This window comes from Trichomycterus rosablanca, chromosome 10 (assembly GCF_030014385.1).
Source record: "Trichomycterus rosablanca isolate fTriRos1 chromosome 10, fTriRos1.hap1, whole genome shotgun sequence".
Lineage (NCBI taxonomy): Eukaryota > Metazoa > Chordata > Actinopteri > Siluriformes > Trichomycteridae > Trichomycterus > Trichomycterus rosablanca.
The window spans coordinates 38412798-38436118 of record NC_085997.1 but is presented as its reverse complement, the minus strand read 5'-3'; the positions used below and the strand labels follow the sequence as shown (position 1 = coordinate 38436118).

At 42.9% G+C, this 23321-nt stretch overlaps 1 protein-coding gene across 2 annotated transcripts; it reads left to right on the top strand.

Moving 5' to 3' along the window:
- Positions 1-5840: 5840 nt before the first annotated feature.
- Positions 5841-22987, top strand: panx1a (pannexin 1a). 2 transcript variants are annotated; one of them, XM_063004021.1, is made up of 7 exons: positions 5841-6027; positions 14466-14590; positions 19507-19697; positions 20230-20235; positions 20606-21107; positions 21567-21729; positions 22569-22987. In XM_063004021.1, exons 1-7 carry the CDS (start codon positions 5841-5843, stop codon positions 22643-22645), a joined length of 1251 nt encoding a protein of 416 aa, XP_062860091.1. In that variant the 3' UTR covers positions 22646-22987. The 2 variants fall into 2 exon arrangements, with proteins under 2 accessions (XP_062860091.1, XP_062860090.1); XM_063004020.1 differs by lacking the exon at positions 20230-20235.
- Positions 22988-23321: the final 334 nt, after the last annotated feature.

The window sequence follows — 23321 nt, the reverse complement described above, 5'->3', positions numbered from 1 at the left end:
CGTGAGCAGTAATATTTCCACCTCGACTGCAATCAGGGACCCACAGCGGCGTGTGTGTGCTAGTGTGTGATTGAACTCTGACTGTTACACCGAAGTCTTTAACTGTGACTGTGTTTGCATTATCCGGACTGAACGCATGACCTCCGACTATTGATTATTACTACTGTGTGTGATTATATATAATCTAGTGCTGCATGTGTGAATCATTAGTGTATTAATGTAGTAAAATATTATGATTGAATTATTACTGTTGAGAACTGTGATAAAATGTGTTTTATTTAATAGCACAGCACTGTCAGGAGGTCAAGGAAGCATTTTAAACAGAACAAAAAAATGCTATAAAAATTGTGAAATGTAGCCAATGTGATCAATTCTAATAAACAATGACGTTTGTACTGTGAGTTGCCAAATCCTGCTTAATTCCTTAATTCCTACACTACAGGAGGCTCGAAAAACCGCTCTCGATCGCTGTGTGTGAATCGTTCAACGACTCGGATCGCTTGCAGACTCGAGAAAAATATCTAGCATGCTAAATATCTGGACCAGTTGCCGACTCCAAATCATGTAGTGTGAAAGGTGTTGCGAGCAGGTTGTGAATGTTGTGAAGATACAGAAGGGAAACCCTGGGGGAGGAGGGTAAAAACGTGGTACCGACAGACAGACAGACAGATATTATAGACAGAGATAGATAGACAGATAGATAGATAGATAGATAGATAGATAGATAGATAGATAGATAGATAGATAGATAGATAGATAGACAGATGATAGATAGATAGATAGATAGATAGATAGATAGATAGATAGATAGATAGATAGATAGATAGACAGATAGACAGACAATATATAGATAGGTAGATAGACAGATAGATAGATAGATAGATAGATAGATAGATAGATAGACAGATAGATAGACAGACAGACAGACAATATATAGATAGGTAGATAGACAGACAGATAGATAGATACTTTATTTATCCCGAAGTAAATTATTGTACCGGGGCGTAATATAGTTTCTATCAGAATACATGGGTACACACACAGGCTTTACAGTATTTGTGACTTATCGTCCACGCCAAACCATCATACCCACACTGCATTGCAAAATATACTGTATTTATTTACCTCCGACTCACTACAGAACAGAACAGACTGCTGGTCGCATAGCCAAATCATTCAGATTCATTTATTTTTCCTCTTTGATTTTACGCTGCACATCAGCACACAAACACTTTGATCTCTCGCTTCTTGCATTTTTGGACGTGGTGTCATTAAACCCCTCGTCACTTCTCTCGTTTGTTTTCGTGACTAAACGTAGTTTAGGAGACCAGACAGACTCGTCTGAGATTCCTCCTGATGATAGACGGTGTAGTGTGTGACCCCCTATCACCGATCAGTCGTGTAGTGTAAAAACTAGGGCTGTCAAACGATTACAAATTTTAATCGCGATTAATCTCAGAATTTTATAAAGTTTATCGCGATTAATCACATTAAAAAATCTGTGTAAATGTTATAGAAAACAAGGATTTTTAAGTGAAATGTTACAATTAAAATGGTGAACACATTTTATGCTAAATGTACTGATGTTAAAAACTGCTGGGACAAGAGAAAACTGTAAGGGAGTTTTATTCACTCACATACTAGGCAGTAATACTATCCAGCAGAGACCCTCGACTTCGTATATACGTATGTCAGATTGTAGGTTAAAATTTCTCCATCAGCAAACATTGTAGATCAGCGGTGCTTTATGTGGGATAAGGTGCAGTTATTGTAACGGACCTTTCTGTGGTTGTATCGTGACAGTGGTTTGATGGAGGTTTCTACACGAAGTGTGTTTTGACCCTTTGGGGCTTCCATAGTTCATGGACTAACGTGCTTGACTCCGGTATTCAGTGCCGTAACAGAAGAAGTTAATAAAGTGTTATGCTCCTGACAACTTGTGAATATAGCGTGTATTTATTTCTTTATTATGCAAGTGCATCACTACGACGCTCGGTTACATTATGTTAACAAACCGCAAATGAAAAACGATGGCAAGTCCGACATTAAAACGTTGGTTCTACCAGTCAAGTCTCAACATGAACTAGAATTTGTGTTAACGGCACTATTTTTTTTAATCCCGTTAAATTGAGATCGCGTTAATGCGTTATTATCGCGTTAACTTCGACAGCCCTAGTAAAAACCACGACTTAAAGACTCCCGATTACAAGAGATCCTGTCGTGTAGTTTGAACTGTACAGAGATCTGAACTCGCCGAAGATCGTGTAGTGTGAACTTATATACCGCATATACCGTAAGTCCTACACTACCCAACTGGACTTGGCCATGAGCCTGTTGGACATCCCATTTCAAAACCAAACCATGGGCATTGATAATACAGTAAGAGATTTGTGATAACAGAAGTGTGACGGGTCAGTCAATGATGTTGGACTTTCCAAAGTATTCATGACCTCAAGTGTTCCTTCATGTCTTTTTGTTTATTGCTCTGTGCAAACGTACTGTCCTTCATTTATTTTATACTGAAGCAAAAAGTTCTTATATCTAGCAAATATTACACGGTTAAAGCCATAACAGCATTTCCGGAAAGGTTTGGACATTTTATAAAATACAATAAAAGCAAGAAATCTATAGTTTATTGATTCTCTTGAATCTTAACTGACTAAAATGGAATGTTAAGATTTTGAATGTTTTATTTACTAGCTAAATTGTATTTTGTAAACGTAAACGTAAAAATTTGACCTGCATCATGCTCCAAAAACATTGGGACAGAGGCGTATTTACCCTCGTGTTTTATCACCTTTCCTATGAATCCCACTTTGATCCTTTATCGTTTGGGAACGGCGCACTCTAATTGTTGTAGGTTTCGTGAGTGCCTGATTCTCCTGAGATCTGGTCTGCAGGCAGGCTGGTCAAGCACATGCACTCTGTGTCTTAAAAGCCACACTGTTGTAGGACATGCAGGATGAGGTCTGACATTACCATGAACTTACTGAGAAAAGATGCTGCTTTAATGGCAGCTTGTGTCTCTCTAACATCCCAATATATGCCTCTACGTCAATGGTACCTTCATAACATGCAAGTCACCCATAATGTAGGTACTGATGCACCCCTATACTATTACATTTTGCTAGGGTTAGGATCTCTATGATTCTATTTGTCTTTGGCGTGGAGAACTCGCTGTCCATTTTTCCTAAAAGCAGGGTCGCGGTGGGTCTGATTCATTGGGCGGAAGGCAGGAAACACTACTGACAGGTCACCAGTCCATCACAATTTTTAGTAGCTTCAATTAGCCTGAGGGCGGCACAGTGGCTAGCACTGTCGCCTCACAGCAAGAAGGTCCTGGGTTCGATCCCCAGGTGGGGCGGTCCGGGTCCTTTCTGTGTGGAGTTTGCATGTTCTCCCTGTGTCCGCGTGGGTTTCCTCCGGGTGCTTCAGTGTCCTCCCACAGTCCAAAGACGTGCAAGTGAGGTGAACTGGAGATACAAAATTGTCCATGACTGTGTTTGATATTAAACATGTGAACTGATGAATCTTGTGTAATGAGTAACTACCGTTTCCTGTCATGAATGTAACCAAGAGTGTAAAACATGACGTTAAAATCCTAATAAATAAATAAATAACAATTAGCCTGATTGCATGTCTTTAGACTGTGGGAGGAATACGGAGCCCGGTGGAAACCCACACAGATACAAGGAGAACATGCAAACTTCACACAGAAATGAAAGAATTGAACCCAGGTTCTTCTGGCTGTGAGGCAACAGCGCCACCCAGCGTGCCACCCTTGCATGCTCTCGGTAAATACTGTATTTTGCAGTTGGGACCGGAGGTAAAAAGCAAAGTAAATATTCGTACATTTGATTCTTGCAATACATTCCAAAACAATTGGGTACAAGGACATATTAAGCTCGTAAATGCTGTCAAAATAATCCAAAACATTCATATTAAACCCGTCTGTATGGAGTTGAACAGTACAGTATTAAGAGTGAGGCAGCCTGAGCTGTGTAGGTGGTGCAGGTGTGGTCAGTAAAGGGCAGTAACGATCCTGACGGTTTTTAAATCGAGCTAACAGGTGATGAGAAAGAAGCTGGATATGCCACTGTAGGATTAACTTCTAATGCTCTTATTTCCATTTCATTAACTTCTCCATTTATTGTCCATCAATAGCTTCTAACTTTATCATCCTCTCTTTCCTGGCAATGCTTTAATACTGATTGGCTTATGATGGTGATTATCAGTATGACCTCTCAGATTTGCCCAATATAACAGGGCCAGTTGGTCTCTTCTAAAATGTAGAGGCATCCCCCCCATCTCTACTTGGATTGATGACACCGCTGTTATTTTAACTGCCCCACAACATAATCTTAATGCCTGGTTTGAATAATGTCTAGTTTGCTTAGTAAGCCTTTAGTCGCAGAGCCATACACCAACATCCATAATCAAACACTGATCTAGATAGCCTTTAAAGTCAAGTCAAGTCAAGTCAACTTTATTTATATAGCGCTTTTTTCAATAGACATTGTCTCAAAGCAACTTTACAAAATCCAGGACCAACAGATACAAAAACCCCTGATGAGCAAGCCGAGGGCGACTGTGGCAAGGAAAAACTCCCTGAAAATTACAGGACGAAACCTTGAGAGGAACCAGACTCAGCAGGGCCCGTCCTTCTTGGGTGGCCTGAAGGAAACTTTAAATAAGTAGGATTTATCATACAAGATAATCATACAAACACAGAATTAAATGAACTAAAAGTTATAACTGGCAATAAATAAATAAATAATAATAATAGAGTTATTATTCGGTCTAGTCTTCAATAAAATCTGTAGTGAGTTCTTGACATCCTTGGTGCAAACACGCCAGGTTACCGTCACATCCGACATTAAAGCAGTTCTGCTTGCTCCCCATTCGACCCCTCACAAACATCTCATTATGTTCAATACCTTTTTACATTAGTCAATTATATTCTGAATATGTATAGCCCAGGTAAGTCTTTTATCAAACCAAATTCCTAAGTATTTAAATGACTACTTTTTCCCTGATATTTTAAGTTTTACATTTAAATGTTTTCTTTCTGCTCGGCCATGGAAACCCGTTCCATGAAGCTCTACACAATGTTCTTGAGATAATCTGAAGCCACATGAAGTTTGGAGGTCTGTAGTGATCGATTCTGCAGAAAGTTGGTGACCTCTGCGCACTATGTTCCTCAGCATCCGCTGACCCCGCCCTGTCATTTTACGTGTTACCACTCGGTGGCTGAGTCGCTGTCGTTCCCAATCGCTTCCACTTTGTTATACCAGCACTGATAGTCGACTGTGGAATATTTAGTAGTGAGGAAAGTTCACGGCTGGACTTGTTGCACAGGTGGCATCACGGTACCACGCTGGAATTCACTGAGCTCCTGAGAGCGACCCGTTCTTTCACTAATGTGTGTAGAAGCAGCCTGCATGCCGAGGTGCTGGGTTTTATACACCTGTGGCCATGGAAGTGATCGGAACACCTGAATTCAATGATTTGGATGGGTGAGTGAATACTTTTGGCAATATAGTGTAGATTTCTCACCTACCGACTGTCCTAGATCCTTAAATATTTCATTTATCATTACAGAGAATAGTAAAGGACTAACGATACTTCCTTGTGGAACACCCTTTTCAACCTTATAGCTTACAGCAGCCTGAGCTGTGTAGGTGGTGCAGGTGAGTGTAAGTGTGGTCAGTAGAGGGCAGTAACGATCCTGAAGCTTTTAAATCCATCTAACAGGTGAGAAAGAAGCTAAACGTGTCAACAACAGAACGATGCTAATAACTCGGCTCAGTTTCGGTTTGTAGTTGTTATTAGGTCTCAGAATGGCGATCGCTCACGCTGCAGCCGAGTACGTGTTCGGTGATTTACTGCTGAAGGAAGCCGGTAAAGACGGAAACAAACAGAGAGAAGTGAGAGTGGAGTTAGGAGTGGATAAACTGCTCAGTGTTACTGCGGTAGCGCTTCCATTACTGCTCATCTCACTGGCCTTCGCTCAGGAAGTGTCTGTGGGTAAGATACACACACACACACAATTACACACTATACACACACACACACACACACTACACACACACTACACACACACACTATACACACACCGTTACTGCTCATCTCACTGGCCTTCGCTCAGGAAGTGTCTGTGGGTAAGATACACACACACTACACACACACACTACACACACACACACTACACACACACACTATACACTACACACACACTACACTATACACACACCGTTACTGCTCATCTCACTGGCCTTCGCTCAGGAAGTGTCTGTGGGTAAGATACACACTACACACACACTATACACACACACACTACACACACATACACACACACACTATACACACACACACACACTGTACACACAACTACACACTATACACACACCGTTACTGCTCATCTCACTGGCCTTCACTCAGGAAGTGTCTGTGGGTAAGATACACACACACTACACACACACACTATACACACACACACACACTACACACTATACACTACACACACACACACTACACTATACACACTATACACACACACTGTACACACACACACACTATACACACACACACACTGTACATACAACTACACACTGTACACACACCGTTACTGCTCATCTCACTCGGCCGATTCCGATACTGGGGGGGGGTAAATGTTATCCAGTTCAGTCTGAAAAAACCTTAAAAAGAGCCTCACAGTGAAGATAAACCGGAGCAGCGCGTGTGTGTGTGTGTGTGTGTGTGTGTGTGTGTGTGTGCCTTTAAGAGAGATGATCTGTTCACAGTATCGCTATAAGTGATTCATGAGTTGATTCGTTTTTATGTGAAGTGTAAGTTTCTCTTCTCGGTTATCTCTCCGTGTTTACTGTTATTAATTAAATGTCGTGGTTTTAAATAAACACCAGCTACTACAGAACATTCTGTGTGACTCTCTTACATTAAAAAGCTTCATTAAACCGTTATTACCACAGATCTGTAACCGAGTCAGACTCGTTCCGTCTAAGGAGCTAAAAGTTCAGCAGATGATCCTGAACTAACGAATTTGGTAATGAATAAACTTTTGCCTCTGATTGGCTCTGTAATGTTTTCTGTTCTCATCTACATCACATGTAAGAACCGCTGACGATTTACCAAAGTGAACCAGGAGTTTATATAACGTGCTGATAGAATCGACTCAGATGTGACCGGGTTGAATTATCTTTTTAAAGTAAATATTACAATCAGCAAAATTACATCGTACAGTGTATCACAAAAGTGAGTACACCCCTCACATTTCTGCAGATATTTAAGTATATCTTTTCATGGGACAACACTGACAAAATGACACTTTGACACAATGAAAAGTAGTCTGTGTGCAGCTTATATAACAGTGTAAATTTATTCTTCCCTCAAAATAACTCAATATACAGCCATTAATGTCTAAACCACCGGCAACAAAAGTGAGTACACCCCTTAGTGAAAGTTCCTGAAGTGTCAATATTTTGTGTGGCCACCATTATTTCCCAGAACTGCCTTAACTCTCCTGGGCATGGAGTTTACCAGAGCTTCACAGGTTGCCACTGGAATGCTTTTCCACTCCTCCATGACGACATCACGGAGCTGGCGGATATTCGAGACTTTGCGCTCGTCCACCTTCCGCTTGAGGATGCCCCAAAGATGTTCTATTGGGTTTAGGTCTGGAGACATGCTTGGCCAGTCCATCACCTTTACCCTCAGCCTCTTCAATAAAGCAGTGGTCGTCTTAGAGGTGTGTTTGGGGTCATTATCATGCTGGAACACTGCCCTGCGACCCAGTTTCCGGAGGGAGGGGATCATGCTCTGCTTCAGTATTTCACAGTACATATTGGAGTTCATGTGTCCCTCAATGAAATGTAACTCCCCAACACCTGCTGCACTCATGCAGCCCCAGACCATGGCATTCCCACCACCATGCTTGACTTTAGGCATGACACACTTATCTTTGTACTCCTCACCTGATTGCCGCCACACATGCTTGAGACCATCTGAACCAAACAAATTAATCTTGGTCTCATCAGACCATAGGACATGGTTCCAGTACTCCATGTCCTTTGTTGACATGTCTTCAGCAAACTGTTTGCGGGCTTTCTTGTGTAGAGACTTCAGAAGAGGCTTCCTTCTGGGGTGACAGCCATGCAGACCAATTTGATGTAGTGTGCGGCGTATGGTCTGAGCACTGACAGGCTGACCCCCCACCTTTTCAATCTCTGCAGCAATGCTGACAGCACTCCTGCGCCTATCTTTCAAAGACAGCAGTTGGATATGACGCTGAGCACGTGCACTCAGCTTCTTTGGACGACCAACGCGAGGTCTGTTAGGAGTGGACTCTGCTCTTTTAAAACGCTGGATGATCTTGGCCACTGTGCTGCAGCTCAGTTTCAGGGTGTTGGCAATCTTCTTGTAGCCTTGGCCATCTTCATGTAGCGCAACAATTCGTCTTTTAAGATCCTCAGAGAGTTCTTTGCCATGAGGTGCCATGTTGGAACTTTCAGTGACCAGTATGAGAGAGTGTGAGAGCTGTACTACTAAATTGAACACACCTGCTCCCTATGCACACCTGAGACCTAGTAACACTAACAAATCACATGACATTTTGGAGGGAAAATGACAAGCAGTGCTCAATTTGGACATTTAGGGGTGTAGTCTCTTAGGGGTGTACTCACTTTTGTTGCCGGTGGTTTAGACATTAATGGCTGTATATTGAGTTATTTTGAGGGAAGAATAAATTTACACTGTTATATAAGCTGCACACAGACTACTTTTCATTGTGTCAAAGTGTCATTTTGTCAGTGTTGTCCCATGAAAAGATATACTTAAATATCTGCAGAAATGTGAGGGGTGTACTCACTTTTGTGATACACTGTATGTATGATGCACAACGTTAATCATGTTATTTTAGGTCATGAAGAGCTTTCACGATGGTTTCTGTACGATGGTTGATGAATGGTGATGTGATGGTTGGTGCTTTGTAGCTCAAAGTCTGGATCAATCCACTGAGCTGTTAACTTAACGTGATCTTTATATATCACACCATCGGATCGGCTACTTTTAGGAAATATCGCCGATAGCATATTTTGATAAAAAATCGGCCGATACCGATTCATAGCCGATCGATCGTCCCATCTCTACTACACACTGTACACACACACACTACACACTATACACTGTACACACAACTATACACACACCGTTACTGCTCATCTCACTGGCCTTCGCTCAGGAAGTGTCTGTGGGTAAGATACACACACACACACACACACACACACACACTATACACACACACACTATACACACAACTACACACACACACTATACACACACACTATACACACAACTACACACACACTATACACACCTACACACACACACTATACACACACACACACACTATACACACAACTACACACACACACACACTATACACACACACTACACACACTATACACAACTACACACACAATGTACTACACACTATACACATGTACTACACACAATGTACTACACACTATACACATGTACTACACACACACTATACACATGTACTACACACAATGTACTACACACACACACTATACACACAACTACATACACACACTATACACATGTACTACACACAATGTACTACACACTATACACATGTACTACACACACACACAACTACACACACACTATACACACAACTACATACACACACTATACACATGTACTACACACAATGTACTACACACTATACACATGTACTACACACACACAACTACACACACACTATACACACAACTACATACACACACACACACACTACACACACTATACACAACTACACACACAATGTACTACACACTGTACACATGTACTACACACAATGTACTACACACACACACTATACACACACAATGTACTACACACACACTATACACACACAATGTACTACACACACAACACACACACACTGTATACACACAATGTACCACACACACACACTATACACACACACACACTATACACACACAATGTACTACACACACACACTATACACACACACACACTATACACACAATGTACTACACACACAACACACACACACACTACACACACACTACACACAATGTACTACACACAATGTACTACACACACAACACACACACTACACACACACTACACACACAATGAACTACACACACACTATACACACACAGTGTACTACACACACACACACTATACACACACACTATACACACACACTACACACAGTGTACTACACACACACACACACACACTATACACACACACTACACACACACACACTATACACACACACACTATACACACACACTACACACAACTACACACACACTATATACACACACTATACACACACACTACACACACACACACTATACACACACACTACACACAACTACACACACACACTACACACACACTATATACACACACACTATACACACACACACTATACACACACACACACACTATACACACAACTACACACACACACACACTATACAGACACACACACTATGCACACACACACTATACACACACCACACACACACTACACACACACTATACACACACACTACACACAACCACACACACTATACACACAACTACACACACACACTATACACACACACTATACACAACTACACACACAATGTACTACACACTATACACATGTACTACACACACACTATACACAACTACACACACAATGTACTACACACTATACACATGTACTACACACAATGTACTACACACAAATAAACTACAGTATACACACACAAGTACACACAACTGTACTATACACACAAACAACTACACTGTACACACAGACTATACACAACCGTATGCACACATTTATATCATACAAACAAACTACACTGTACATACATGCTCAAACTGTACTACACACACACACAAACTACTCTATATACAAACAACTACACTACACACAGACTATACACAACCGTATACACACATTTATATCATACAAACAAACTACACTATACATACACGCTCAAACAACCGTACTACACACACACAACTACTATACACACATAACTACACTGTACACACTGTACACAAACGACTTCTATACACATACTATACACAAACAACTACACTACACACAGACTATACACAACTATACAATACACATCATACACATAAACAACTGTACAATTGTTCTACACACACACACACAAACTACACTACACAGTCAATACACAACCGTACTATGCATACACATATCATACACACAAACAACTGTACTATACACACACATACATTATACACAACTTTACTATAAACACAAACATCTGCATTTCATATTCTGTTAATTAAATCCATGTAAATAAGCACGCCTCTATACTACGTACACGTACAGCTATATATACTACACACACATTTATATTATACATGCAGACACATCTTATTATGTACATGTTTTCTTTGTTTACACATTAATATCATGTGTACACATCGGTGTTAAAATGTAAGTGGAACAGTGGTCTTTTGCCAAAGTCAGGGGAAAAACACTCCCTGTGCTAAGAGAAGATTTGTCCAGGTGATCAGACATAATTTACAAAACATAAAAAAGCAGAACTGCTGTGAATTAAACGTACTTGTAATGTAGGTGACCCTGTCCACGGCCAAGCAAGCTTTATTCATTGGGCTTAGGGGTTTCCTGCAAGAGGAGGCTTGTCATAGGACGTGAGATGCAGTCTTACGCAAAAACGGACTGATTTTTATTTAAAATCACCGGGTCATTCATGGAGTCCATGATGCTGTGTGTCCAAATCCTCACAGTTACCTCACCAACCACACTCACCAGTGAGGACGAACGTCTTCTCATGAGTATCTGAGAGTAATCCTGTGTTTACAGAAAGCCCCGTTTGGTTTTTACCCATGTGTGATTATAGAACCTGTTTTTGTGAATGCGTTGTTTATAAACCCCGTTTCGGTTCTTTATCTGATGGTAGGGTGGGGTAGTAGAACCACAGTGCTGAGTGGATTTCTGTAATTGTAACCACATGATTCCTCATACCACCGTGGCTCAGCTGTGACCTTCAACCACGAGCACGAAAAACAGCTTCTGAATTAAAAACGTCTTTAAAAAAAGGTCCCATTAGGAACAGAATCCGTTATTTTGTAAATGTGCTTATAATTAAAAACCTCCAAACTTTTCCCGGTGGTGAAGTAAAACAGGAAGTGGTTAGAAAGCCGATCGAGCGTTTCATTACCGCGTCATCTGTGTGACGCAAACCGAATAAATGCAAATAACAGCATTTCTTACTAACAATTACAATCAGAAGCTCTGATTGGTTCAGAAAGCGTCTTTCAACCATCAGTGCCGATTCTGTAGGAGCGTTCCATTCACCCCGGTCGTTCCTGTGAAGTGCACTACGTAGGGTATTCCACCATTTTAAGTGAGATTCAGATACAAAGGTAACGAGAATGTTCAAATGAAGTGAACTTCAGACTGTGTAGGGAGTAGGGAGCGACGCTTCATCACTACACCGGAAGCTGGCTGGAACATTTACACATCGTGTGTGTTGTGGGTTCAGACGGTCGGAGCGTTATTATTATTAGAGAGCAGAATATTTATAATAATAATAATTAGATATAACGTAACTAATGTTAACACGTGCTGACGCTAGGGACTCTTGTTGTTCACGAGTCATTTTTTTGCGAGTCATGAGTCGAGTCCGAGTCATTTGAAACAAGTCCGAGTGGAGTCTGAAGTCGCCGTGTGACTAACGTGTGACTCGGATTCAAGTCCCCATCTCTGGTACAAACTACACTGAATGAAGTTGCAGCCTGACCAAGGGAGGTAGGAAGATTTCCGGAGTTGAATGAGTCCTCACATTGCCAGAAGAGGGAGTGAGAGGACCTGCTAGAAGTCATTATTTTAAAAAAATAAACCCTTAACCCAAGATAATACTAATAATAAACCTCAAATTCCTTAATAATATAAGTGAAAACATACTGTATATATATATGTATATATATATATATATATATAACATATATACACACCGCATAACATTATGACCACCTTCCTAATATGGTGTTGGTCCCCCTTTTGTGCTGCTCTGTGTATTCTGACACCTTTCTATCAGAACCAGCATGAACTTCTTCAGTTTGAGCTACAGTAGCTCGTCTGTTGGATCGGACCACACGGACCAGCCTTCACTCCCCACGTGCACCAATGAGCCTTGGCCGCCCATGACCCTGTGTCCGGTTTACCACTGTTCCTTTCTTGGACCACTTTTGATAGATACTGACCACTGCAGACCGGGACACACCCCTCAAGAGCTGCAGTTTTGGAGATGCTCTGAATGATGCCCAGTCGTCTAGCCGTCACAATGTGGCCCTCGTCAAACTCGCTCAGATCCTCACGCTCGCCCATTTTTCCTGCTTCTAACATCAACTCTGAGGATAAAATGTTCACTCGCTGCGTAATATATCCCACCCACTAACAGGTGCCGTGATGAAGAGATGATCAGTGTTATTTACTGAACACTAGTTTATGGGGGTGGCCCGGGTCCTTTCTGTGTGGAGTTTGCATGTTCTCCCCGTGTCTGTGTGGGTTTCCTCTGGAAGCTCCGGTTTCCTCCCACAGTACAAAGATTGTTGTATGTGAGCAGGTGTGAATCCACTAGATATTGTAATTCTTGCCTTGTTTTGGGACTGTGTCGATTGTCAAAGCTCTACACAAATACATTTGGTTAAGCACTTTAGCTGAGGACTAACATGCACCTTTACCATTACTATTTACAATCAGCTGCATTTTTTCAGCAGATTTGCATCCTTGCACAAGAGTGCAAAACATGTTTACTGTGGAAGCTCCTCTGTAAGTCAGTCTGGATAAGAGCAGCTGCTACATGTCCGAAATGTAAATGTGAATGTAAATGACTTACGATTGTAAGAGACAACAAGGTGTCACAAGAACACGTTCGTACCCAGTGTTCCTAAATACAACCCCAAATCAGGAAAAGTTGGGACAGCATCTCAATGTACTTTTTTGCATTAATGCTGCATCACAGAAGTGTTAATGACTTTTACCAAGAGCACTGACATGCCCCCATACCATGACAGACCCTGGCACTGACACACCCCCATACCATACCCATACCATAAACTAATCCCTCACCCATGTGGTTATATCAGCTAGTGTTGAGTGGAGGTTCTTGATGCGGCGCCGTCTGAGGGATGGAAGATCACGAGCGTTCAGATTAAGCTCGCGTCCTCGGCCTTTACGCACTGAAATTCCTCCTGATTTCTTGAATGGTTTAATGATATTCTGCACTGTAGAGGGAGAACATGCAAATCCCTTCCAATCTTTCAATCATCTTCGCTTATCAAAGACTCAGTTAATTTTATGTTTGTATTTATTATTTTTTCAGGAACGCCGATCAGCTGTTTCGCTCCCATGAACTTCTCATGGCGTCAGGCGGCGTACGTGGATAATTACTGCTGGGCTGCTGTACAAACGCAGGAGACGGGAGGGCTGCCACTCTCCTTACATAAGGTATGCCCACTTTTGTACCAATACACCGACCGTAAACACTGTACCTCAATCTAAGAACATTCCAGAAGGGTGTCTGGTTAACAGAGAGTCACAAGCCTCTCACATGATCGAATATCCATTCCAGGCTTGGTGGTATGGAGAGGAATTAGTGCCAAAGTGAAATGCAACACCCACACGTCATTAACTTTCCACAGTACCATGCAGAGTACGGGTCAGAATACTGAACTATACAGCTGTTCTCATGTCTCGCTTGACGTCTTTACTGGAAAAAACAACACACGAGGACTCGCATATAAAAAACAAAACATTGAATTAATATCAGGATTGTGTCCAATTAACTGTGAAATTTTACTAATAAATAAAACATGTCAAATAATAAGATAATAATAATAAGTAAAAGATCCATCGCGCTGATTTAACGCCGCTCGCTCTCGTAGCAGAACAACAATACGTGCAGGTTCGTGTTTTAAAAGAATGAAATGCTGAATTTGTGTGAGAATTAAATACAAATCAGCTCGATTTTCTATTTCACTGTGTGCTGCTTTGAATGCGCCGAAACAAAACGCAGTACATTCGTTGTACAGTATTTCGGTCCAAGCAGTGCTGTATTCGTGCCACAATGAAAAGTAATCGAGAAAGTAATTTGGGACGTGCGTAATGGGGCTGTACAGGCGCAATCAATCCTAATCGATCGCAGATCATTAAACACACGATGCAGGGCCGCTCAGGATACCGGAGCTAAGATTTTGAACACGTCGTTTCGAATCTTAGCTCTGCCATCCGTCTGGGCTGGGAGGCTGCATGAACAACGATTGGATGGGAAAGCCGGACCAGGGTTCCTCATAACTGGTGCATTTACGACCTCTGCTGGCCTATTGATGGCGCCTGCATAAAGTTGAGGGATAATGTGGACAGGGTGTGTCTCTCTGTGCACAAAGCTGATCCGCATATGAACTCGCCTCGTGCAGGTGAAAAGATGCAGTTGGTACCGAGCATGTGTCGGAGGGGCGCTCCTCAGTCAGTGGAGGGTAGTATCGGTACAGAAGAGGCATAATGCAATCAGGGTAATTGGATACGACTAGATCATGACAGCTGCAATCAAGTGTCTGTTTTTAGCTATTAGGGCTGGGTATCGCCACTAATTTCCTGGATCGATTCGATTCCGATTCACAAGGTCCCAATTCGATTCGATTTTCGATTCGATTTTCGATTTAATTTCGATTCAACACATTGAGGCATATTTGAGTTACATTAACAGGTTTTGTTTAAATATGTACAGATGTTCAGAGAACGAATGTGATAATTGTACAAAGAACGCTCATTATTAAAAATACTTGTGTATTTTGTTTACATAAATAATTAATCCAAAACAGAAAACAGTAACATTCATTTTTTATTATTATTTTATATATCTGACACGCTACAACATTGTAAATGTAAACTTACACCTGGCTGTTGAACAGCTCATGCCAAGTTTACACGACACGACACTCTGATTAGCACCGGGTCGCTGTAATGTTCACACTACACGACTGATCGGCGATGGGGGGTTTTACACTACACCATCTATCACCAGGGGGAATCACAGGCGAGCTTCTCTGCTCTCCAAAACTACGTTCTGTCACGAAAACACACATGAGAAGTGATGAAAGGTTTAATGATACCACGTCCAAACATGCACATCAACAAGTAGCGAGCGATCAAAGTTTGTGCGCTGATGAAATAAATGAATCTGAGTGGATTTGGCAACACGAGCAGCATGGCTTGTTCTGTAGTGAGTTGGAGGTTAATAAATATTTTGTTTTGTAGAGAACGATCAGGTCAGAAATACTGTAAAACTCGTGTGTGCTGATGTATTCTGATAGAAACTATATTGCGCTCCACCACCTGTTTACAACCTCGCCCCTGTGTTTCCCCTCCCTCTTCAAATAAAGATCGATTCGAATCGAAAAATCGATTTTATAAACCCACCCCTAATTAGCTATTGTATCATGCAGGATGGTTCAAGAGTGCCAAAGAAAGACTGGCTGGCAGATTCGTGGGCAGAGGCTCTCGAAGCTCATGATCTAACGTCACCGACACCGGCTACTTCTGTGTGGTTTCTCGGCCACGGCCCAAATTTGGTAGAGGATTGTGATTGTGGCACGAATACAGCACTGCTTGTACTGAAATACAATGAACTGTGAGACGTGGTGCAGCTGTGAGTCTTCAATTCTGACACACATTTAGCGTCTCATCCTTGTAAACGCAAACTGCTACGAGGGCGAGCGACGTTAAATCAGCGCGATGGATCTTTTACTTATTATTTTGACGTTTTAGCACCGCAGGGTGTAAAGCAATCAATTAATTTAGTTTAATCTGTTTAATTTCACAGTTAATTGGACACAATTCTGATACGAATTCAACCTTTTGTTTTTTAAATGCGAATCCTCGTGGTGTTTACCAGTGAAGAGGTTAAGCATCGTGAGAACAACCGTATAGAGGTTTTGCTTTTCGTTTTGGCCCGTATTCTGCCTGGTACTCTGGAAAAGCAATGACTTGTAGGGCCGCCGCGATTGGTCGACCTAGTCAAAGCATCGTTTTTAAAACTACGTTTATAAATGATTTTTAATTTCTACATCGTCTCTATTCATGTAAGTAGGGATGTCCCGATCACTTTTTTTTGTTCCCGATCATTTATTTTGATCCCGATCCGATACCGAGTCTCAAACCGATACTTGTATTTTCTAGATATTGTCTAGATTAAAACTAGATAATACTGTTCACACAGTGCACACTTCAAGTACATTACAGTTATTCAGATTAATCCAGTGTACATGTTTAACACCTGAATAGCTCTGCAGTGCTGTAGGGAAAAAATTGCATCTGCCTGCATCCAAGCTATTGCTTAATGTTCTTATATTTTTACAAAATAAAAGTAAACAAACTTAGTGCAGCATTGTAGTAGTAAAACTTCAACACTCAACATGAAGTGACGATGGTTTGATGGACGTTTCTACGCGATGTGAGTGTGTTTTGACCCTTTGGGGCTTCCATAGTGAATGGAATAGCGTGCTCGGCTAACGCGATGACTCTAGCTGTCCGCTATTCGGTACCGTAACAGAAGAAGTTAATAAAGTGTTAAATGCTCCCGACAATTAGTGAATATATCGTGTATTTATTTCTTTATTAAGCGAGTGCATCACTACCACGCTCGGTTACATAACTAAGCCAATCAGAGAGCTTGATACTGAGACGTCGTTCAGTCTTGTAACACGTAAACTGGTAAAAGCTGTATGTTATGGTCCTGAAGTTTTCATACTGGGATTAAAAGTGATTGTTTTGTAAACCGGAGTGATCCTCGACTCACACACTCATATAAACAGTAAAATTCTACAGTAATGAACGCAGCTCTGCTCCCACCGCCTCGTGAAACGCTCGCACTGCAGACGTTACACTTCACTGCTGGACTCGTTTCACTTTCCAGTTTAAAGTATTTCCACACAGCGGACATGCTGACGTAAAACAAAGGATCGGGATTAGGATCGGATTTAGTAAAGCCGATACCGATCAGTTAAAAAATGCCTCGATCGTGGGATCTTTGAGATCGGATCGGGACATCCCTACATATAAGCGTTCATATGATTCCCTCAGCACTACTCGCTGTGTGCAGGACCTCGGTCGTATCTGGTCCAGTCACTGGTTGGCGGCATTAAGCTCAGTCTTAAAAAAACGCCGTCTGCAGCCGTCATGTCGCTCGTCTATATTGTTTCATTAATCGCGAGATACTGGAATACCGTATTTCTTAGCAGTTCAGTTAGACCGCCGCGCACTTTTGCGATTGCCGCGGCACTCAAAACATACTCAAAACAAATGCGCCTTAACACCGTAACACTCACCACTGTGTTTACATTGATAGGGCAGTGATAGCTCAGTGGTTAAGGTACTGGACTAGTAATCAGAAGGTTGCCGGTTCAAGCCCCACCACCGCCAAGTTGCCACTGTTGGGCCCCTGAGCAAGGCCCTTAACCCTCAATTGCTCAAAATCATGTTCAGTCTTAACTGTAAGTCGCTTTGGATAAAAGCGTTCGCTAAATGCTGAAAATGTAAATGTACATGGTTTAGAATGTGCAGTAAGTGTTGAGTGAATGTGGAGGTTAGGATCGGGGATCGTTCTGTCGTTACTGTACGCTGGACTTAATGAGACGCGGCTACATCTAACTATTTTATTTCTGCTATAAGTTGAAGCACGTTGCTGTGTGTACAGAACAGCATGAACACGAGCTGCACTCTGTTTAATATGGAGCACCTGAGAATGTGATCATATGGACATAAACCCTGTTTATATTTAGTTCAGTGTTAGATTATTATCACCTACAGTTTGTTGTTAAAATAAAAGAAGCTTAAATGAGATTCTGAATTACATTTAAAGGAAAATTTATCGTTCAGATTAATCGACTAATTGATAAAATAGTGTATAGATTAATCGATAGAAAAATAGTCGTTAGTGGCGGCCCTAATGACGTGTGTGTGCTGCATTTTTCCACAGTAGTGGTTGCATTTCAGTTTAGCACTGAAGGTTTGTTTCCTAATTAAATTTGCTATACGGCCAAAAGTATCTGGACACCCTTTCTCATTACTGACTTCTGTACCAGGTGTAGAAAAATCAGTCTGGAAACCAGAACCGTTCCTGTTCCAGCGTGACTGTGCACAAAGTGACCCTCAGAAAGACCTGGTTTGGTGTTGAACTACCTGATCGAAACCCTCGTTAACCCTTATTTTTTTTAGTTTAATTGGAAAGTCGGCAGCAAATCTGGCCTTCTTGTCCGACATCAGTGCCTGACGAGTCAGAAATGGGCTCATGTCCACATACTTTTGGCCATATATCATATATACCAGGCTGACGTCTAATTCTCTCTCTCTTTCCCCCTGTGTAGTTCTTTCCGTACATCCTGTTGCTGACGGCGGTTCTGGTTTACGTTCCCTCGTTGTTCTGGCGCTTCACGGCCGCCCCGGTTCTCTCTTCTGATCTGTCCTTCATCATGGACGAGCTCGATCGTTCCTACAACAGAGCCATCAACCTCACCAAGTACCTGGACAACGCCTCCAAGCATCGAGATACGCACGGGTGGGTGGGTCTAGGAATCTACCAGACGTTGTTTTGTGTCATCGATAGATCCGATGCGTTTGATTCTGAATGTAGCATCTAATAATACGTTAAGGTTGTAAATCCAGGACCTTCTTGTAACCCCACAAAGCCCAGGTGTTGTACCTGACACCATCGTCTCATCCAGGTCAAGGTTCATGAGGGTCTAGAGATGTAGAGCCAGCATTGTTACTCACTGATGCCCCCCTGGTGGGTAGAACCACTGATGTATCACACTTGCCTTACACGCAATAGTGTATCTGGCTTTCGCTCCTAGTTTAGACATAGCCAGTTCCCCGTTCTGCATTATGCGCCCCTTCCAGCTCGCAGACAGAAGCAACCGCTTCTTTTCACCTGCCAAAGCGTGTTGGACCGCTATGCCTCAGATTCCTCATGCAGGTACCTCGCCTGGCCAGTAGTGGGCGCAGTTGTAGTAGCAATTAGGAACTATTCAACCATTTCCTTCCTTGAAGAGTGCCAATTGTGCCTGTGTGGGCACCCGGCTGGTGGATAGCACAGAGTTGGGCTAGCGTGTTAGACTGCTACGCCACAGATTCCTCATGCAGGTGCATCAAGTAGCCAGCAGTGGGCGCTGTTGTAGTAGCGATTAGGAACTATTCGACCGTTTCCTTCCTTGAACAGTGCCAGTTGTGCCTGTGTGGGCACCCGGCTGGTGGATAGCACAGTGGTGGGCTAGCGCTTGGCCACAGATTCCTCATGCAGGTGCCTCGACTGGCCAGCAGTGGGCGCAGTTGTAGTAGCGATTAGGAACTATTCGACCGTCCTCAGACACGTTAGCCCTACTGGCACGCCCGATACTCGAACCCGGGTCACCAGGGTGATGTTGTGTGATGTTTTTACAGGCTGAACGTGTGTGCTTTGTGTTACAGCTCAGTGCAGGACCTGACGGAGAGCTGTTTCAAGTACCCGTTAGCGGAGCAGTACCTGAAGACCAAGCGCTCCTCCCGCGTCATGCTGGTGCACTACCTGCTGTGCAGGGCGAGTACGCTGATGGCGCTGATCCTGGCCTGCGTGTACCTGTGTTACTACATCCGCCTGACCGTGACGGACGAGTTCCGCTGCAACATCCGCACGGGCGTCCTGCTGAACGACTCCAGCGTGCCGCCGGCGCTGCAGTGTAAGCTGGTCGCCGTGGGCGTGTTCCGCCTCCTCAGCTACGTGAACCTGGTGGTGTACGTGCTGCTGGCGCCCGTCTGCCTGTATTCCTTGCTGGTTCCCATCAGGAGCTCGGCCGGGTTCCTGAAGCCCTACGAGATCCTGCCCACCCTCGGCGTGATGGAGTTCGGATCGAGGACCTGGGACGACCTGACTGTCTACCTGCTGTTCCTCCAGGAGAACCTGACCCAGCTTAATAGCTACAAGTGCCTGAAGGTTTGTGGGTGTTTGTTCGCGTATGGTGGACAAAATAATGGAAACGTGGCACGTAAAGGAGCGACTGGATTATTGGACCGAATGAAAATCGCCAGCATGCAGCAGCGACACCTAGTGTCTAGACTAGGTACTGGCATGGGGTTTCGCTATGGGATTCTTATGGGGCCAGGTGCACCCTATGGTGCAACAACACAATTATTAATAAAGTGGTTAATGAACAACAGTTGGGAGTGTTAATAATTAGATCTCGACCTTCAAAGACCTAAAATCATTTTGCTATCAGGACTAATGGAATCAGTTTTGCAGGCAAAGGTTGTTCTTCTCATGGGGACCATGATATTATAGTCTTCAGGGTTTCCGTTATTTTGTCCACCCTGTCTACGTTGCACAAGTCCATACAAGTGTTCAGGCCATTGCAGAAGATCTTCCATGTTTTCCTAACCCGTGTGGTGTGTGTAGGTCCTGGAGATGCTACAGCAGAACGGAGCTGAAGGTTCTGATCCACTGATGCTGCTACACGCGTTGAGGCAGGTGAAGAGTGACGTCCTGGACGGTAGACTGAAACCCAACCCGCAGAAATCGGACAAGGCGGAGAAGCAAGACAACTGCCTGGAGATGAAGGGTACGAGACATTAAGCTCCACTTACCATATAGAAGCACTTTGTAGTTGTACAATTACTGACTGTAGTCCATCTGTTTCTCTGCATGCTTTGTTACCCCCTTTCATGCTGTTCTTCAATGGTCAGGACCCCCACAGAGCAGGTATTATTTAGGTGGTGGATGATTCTCAGCACTGCAGTGACACTGACATGGTGGTGGTGTGTTAGTGTGTGTTGTGCTGGTATGAGTGGATCAGACACAGCAGCGCTGCTGGAGTTTTTAAACACCGTGTCCACTCACTGTCCACTCTATTAGACACTCCTACCTAGTCGGTCCACCTTGTAGATGTAAAGTCAGAGACGATCGCTCATCTATTGCTGCTGTTTGAGTCGCTCATCTTCTAGACCTTCATCAGTGGTCACAGGATGCTGTTGGCTGGATGTTTTTGGTTGGTGGACGATTCACATTCCAGCAGTGACAGTGAGGTGTTTAAAAACTCCAGCAGCGCTGCTGTGTCTGATCCACTCATACCAGCACAACACACACTAACACACCACCACCATGTCAGTGTCACTGCAGTGCTGAGAATCATCCACCACCTAAATAATACCTGCTCTGTGGGGGTCCTGTGGTGGTCCTGACCATTGAAGAACAGGGTGAAAGGGGGGTAACAAAGCATGCAGAGAAACAGATGGACTTCAGTCAGTAATTGTAGAACTACAAAGTGCTTCTATATGGTAAGTGGAGCTGATAACATGGACAGTGAGTGTAGAAACAAGGAGGTGGTTTTAATGTTATGGCTGATGGGTGTATGTGTGTATATATAATATATCTAACTGGATTTATTCGTCTTTCCCACAGAAGTCTCTCCTCTGTTAGACCAGGACCGTGCGGAGACGTCTGGGGACGAGAACGCGGTACGCCACAGAGTCTCCTGATGATGGTGACACTGGACTGGTACTGTGGACGTGCTCTCATGTCTCTCAAATCATCCGTATGAGCTGAAAAAGAAACAAATATCTTTGTGGTTTACACCGATCATGCAGGTACTTCGGGTTATAGCGTAATTATAGCAAGACTATCATGTGGGGTATTTATGAACGGTAATGCCACTGTGAACCTCCAGCAAGGTGCACTCAGGGACGAGGGGGGTTCGTCTCATTTGATCCTCAGACCACTAGGTCGTGTATGTGCCATAAATCAGTAGGGCTGGATAATCAGATCGTAATTGTTTATAATGCCAAAAAAACTACGTCTTTGTATTGGTTAACTCTTGCTAATCGACCTCGCTGTTGCTCGGGGTCACTAATAGTACTTTTATAAATCTATTTTTGTACCAAGTTGTTTCTTTATCATTGTTAAATTATTTATAATAAAGGTCAAGCTTTTACGCACACCTGTAACAGATTTGTACATGGACACCGCTGCTAATAATGGAGTCCAGGCGTTGACCGGCCCTTCCCGGTTCTAGCCTGAAGGCCCGTGGCTTTGTAAGGTTTATGGTTCGAGTTTAGTATAGTGGAACCCGCTGACCTCAACACAGCGTAACACCTTAAAGATGAAGTGAAACATCCATTGTGAGCCAGTATCAGGGCCTTATCTTAAACATGATGT

Excerpts from the sequence above, each read along its gene's own strand:
- panx1a (XM_063004021.1), top strand. The coding sequence starts at position 5,841 with ATGGCGATCGCTCACGCTGCAGCCGAGTACGTGTTCGGTGATTTACTG. Across the intron at positions 6,028-14,465 it reads CGCTCAGGAAGTGTCTGTGG|GAACGCCGATCAGCTGTTTC; the intron begins GTAAGATACACA and ends TTATTTTTTCAG. Across the intron at positions 21,108-21,566 it reads ATAGCTACAAGTGCCTGAAG|GTCCTGGAGATGCTACAGCA; the intron begins GTTTGTGGGTGT and ends TGGTGTGTGTAG.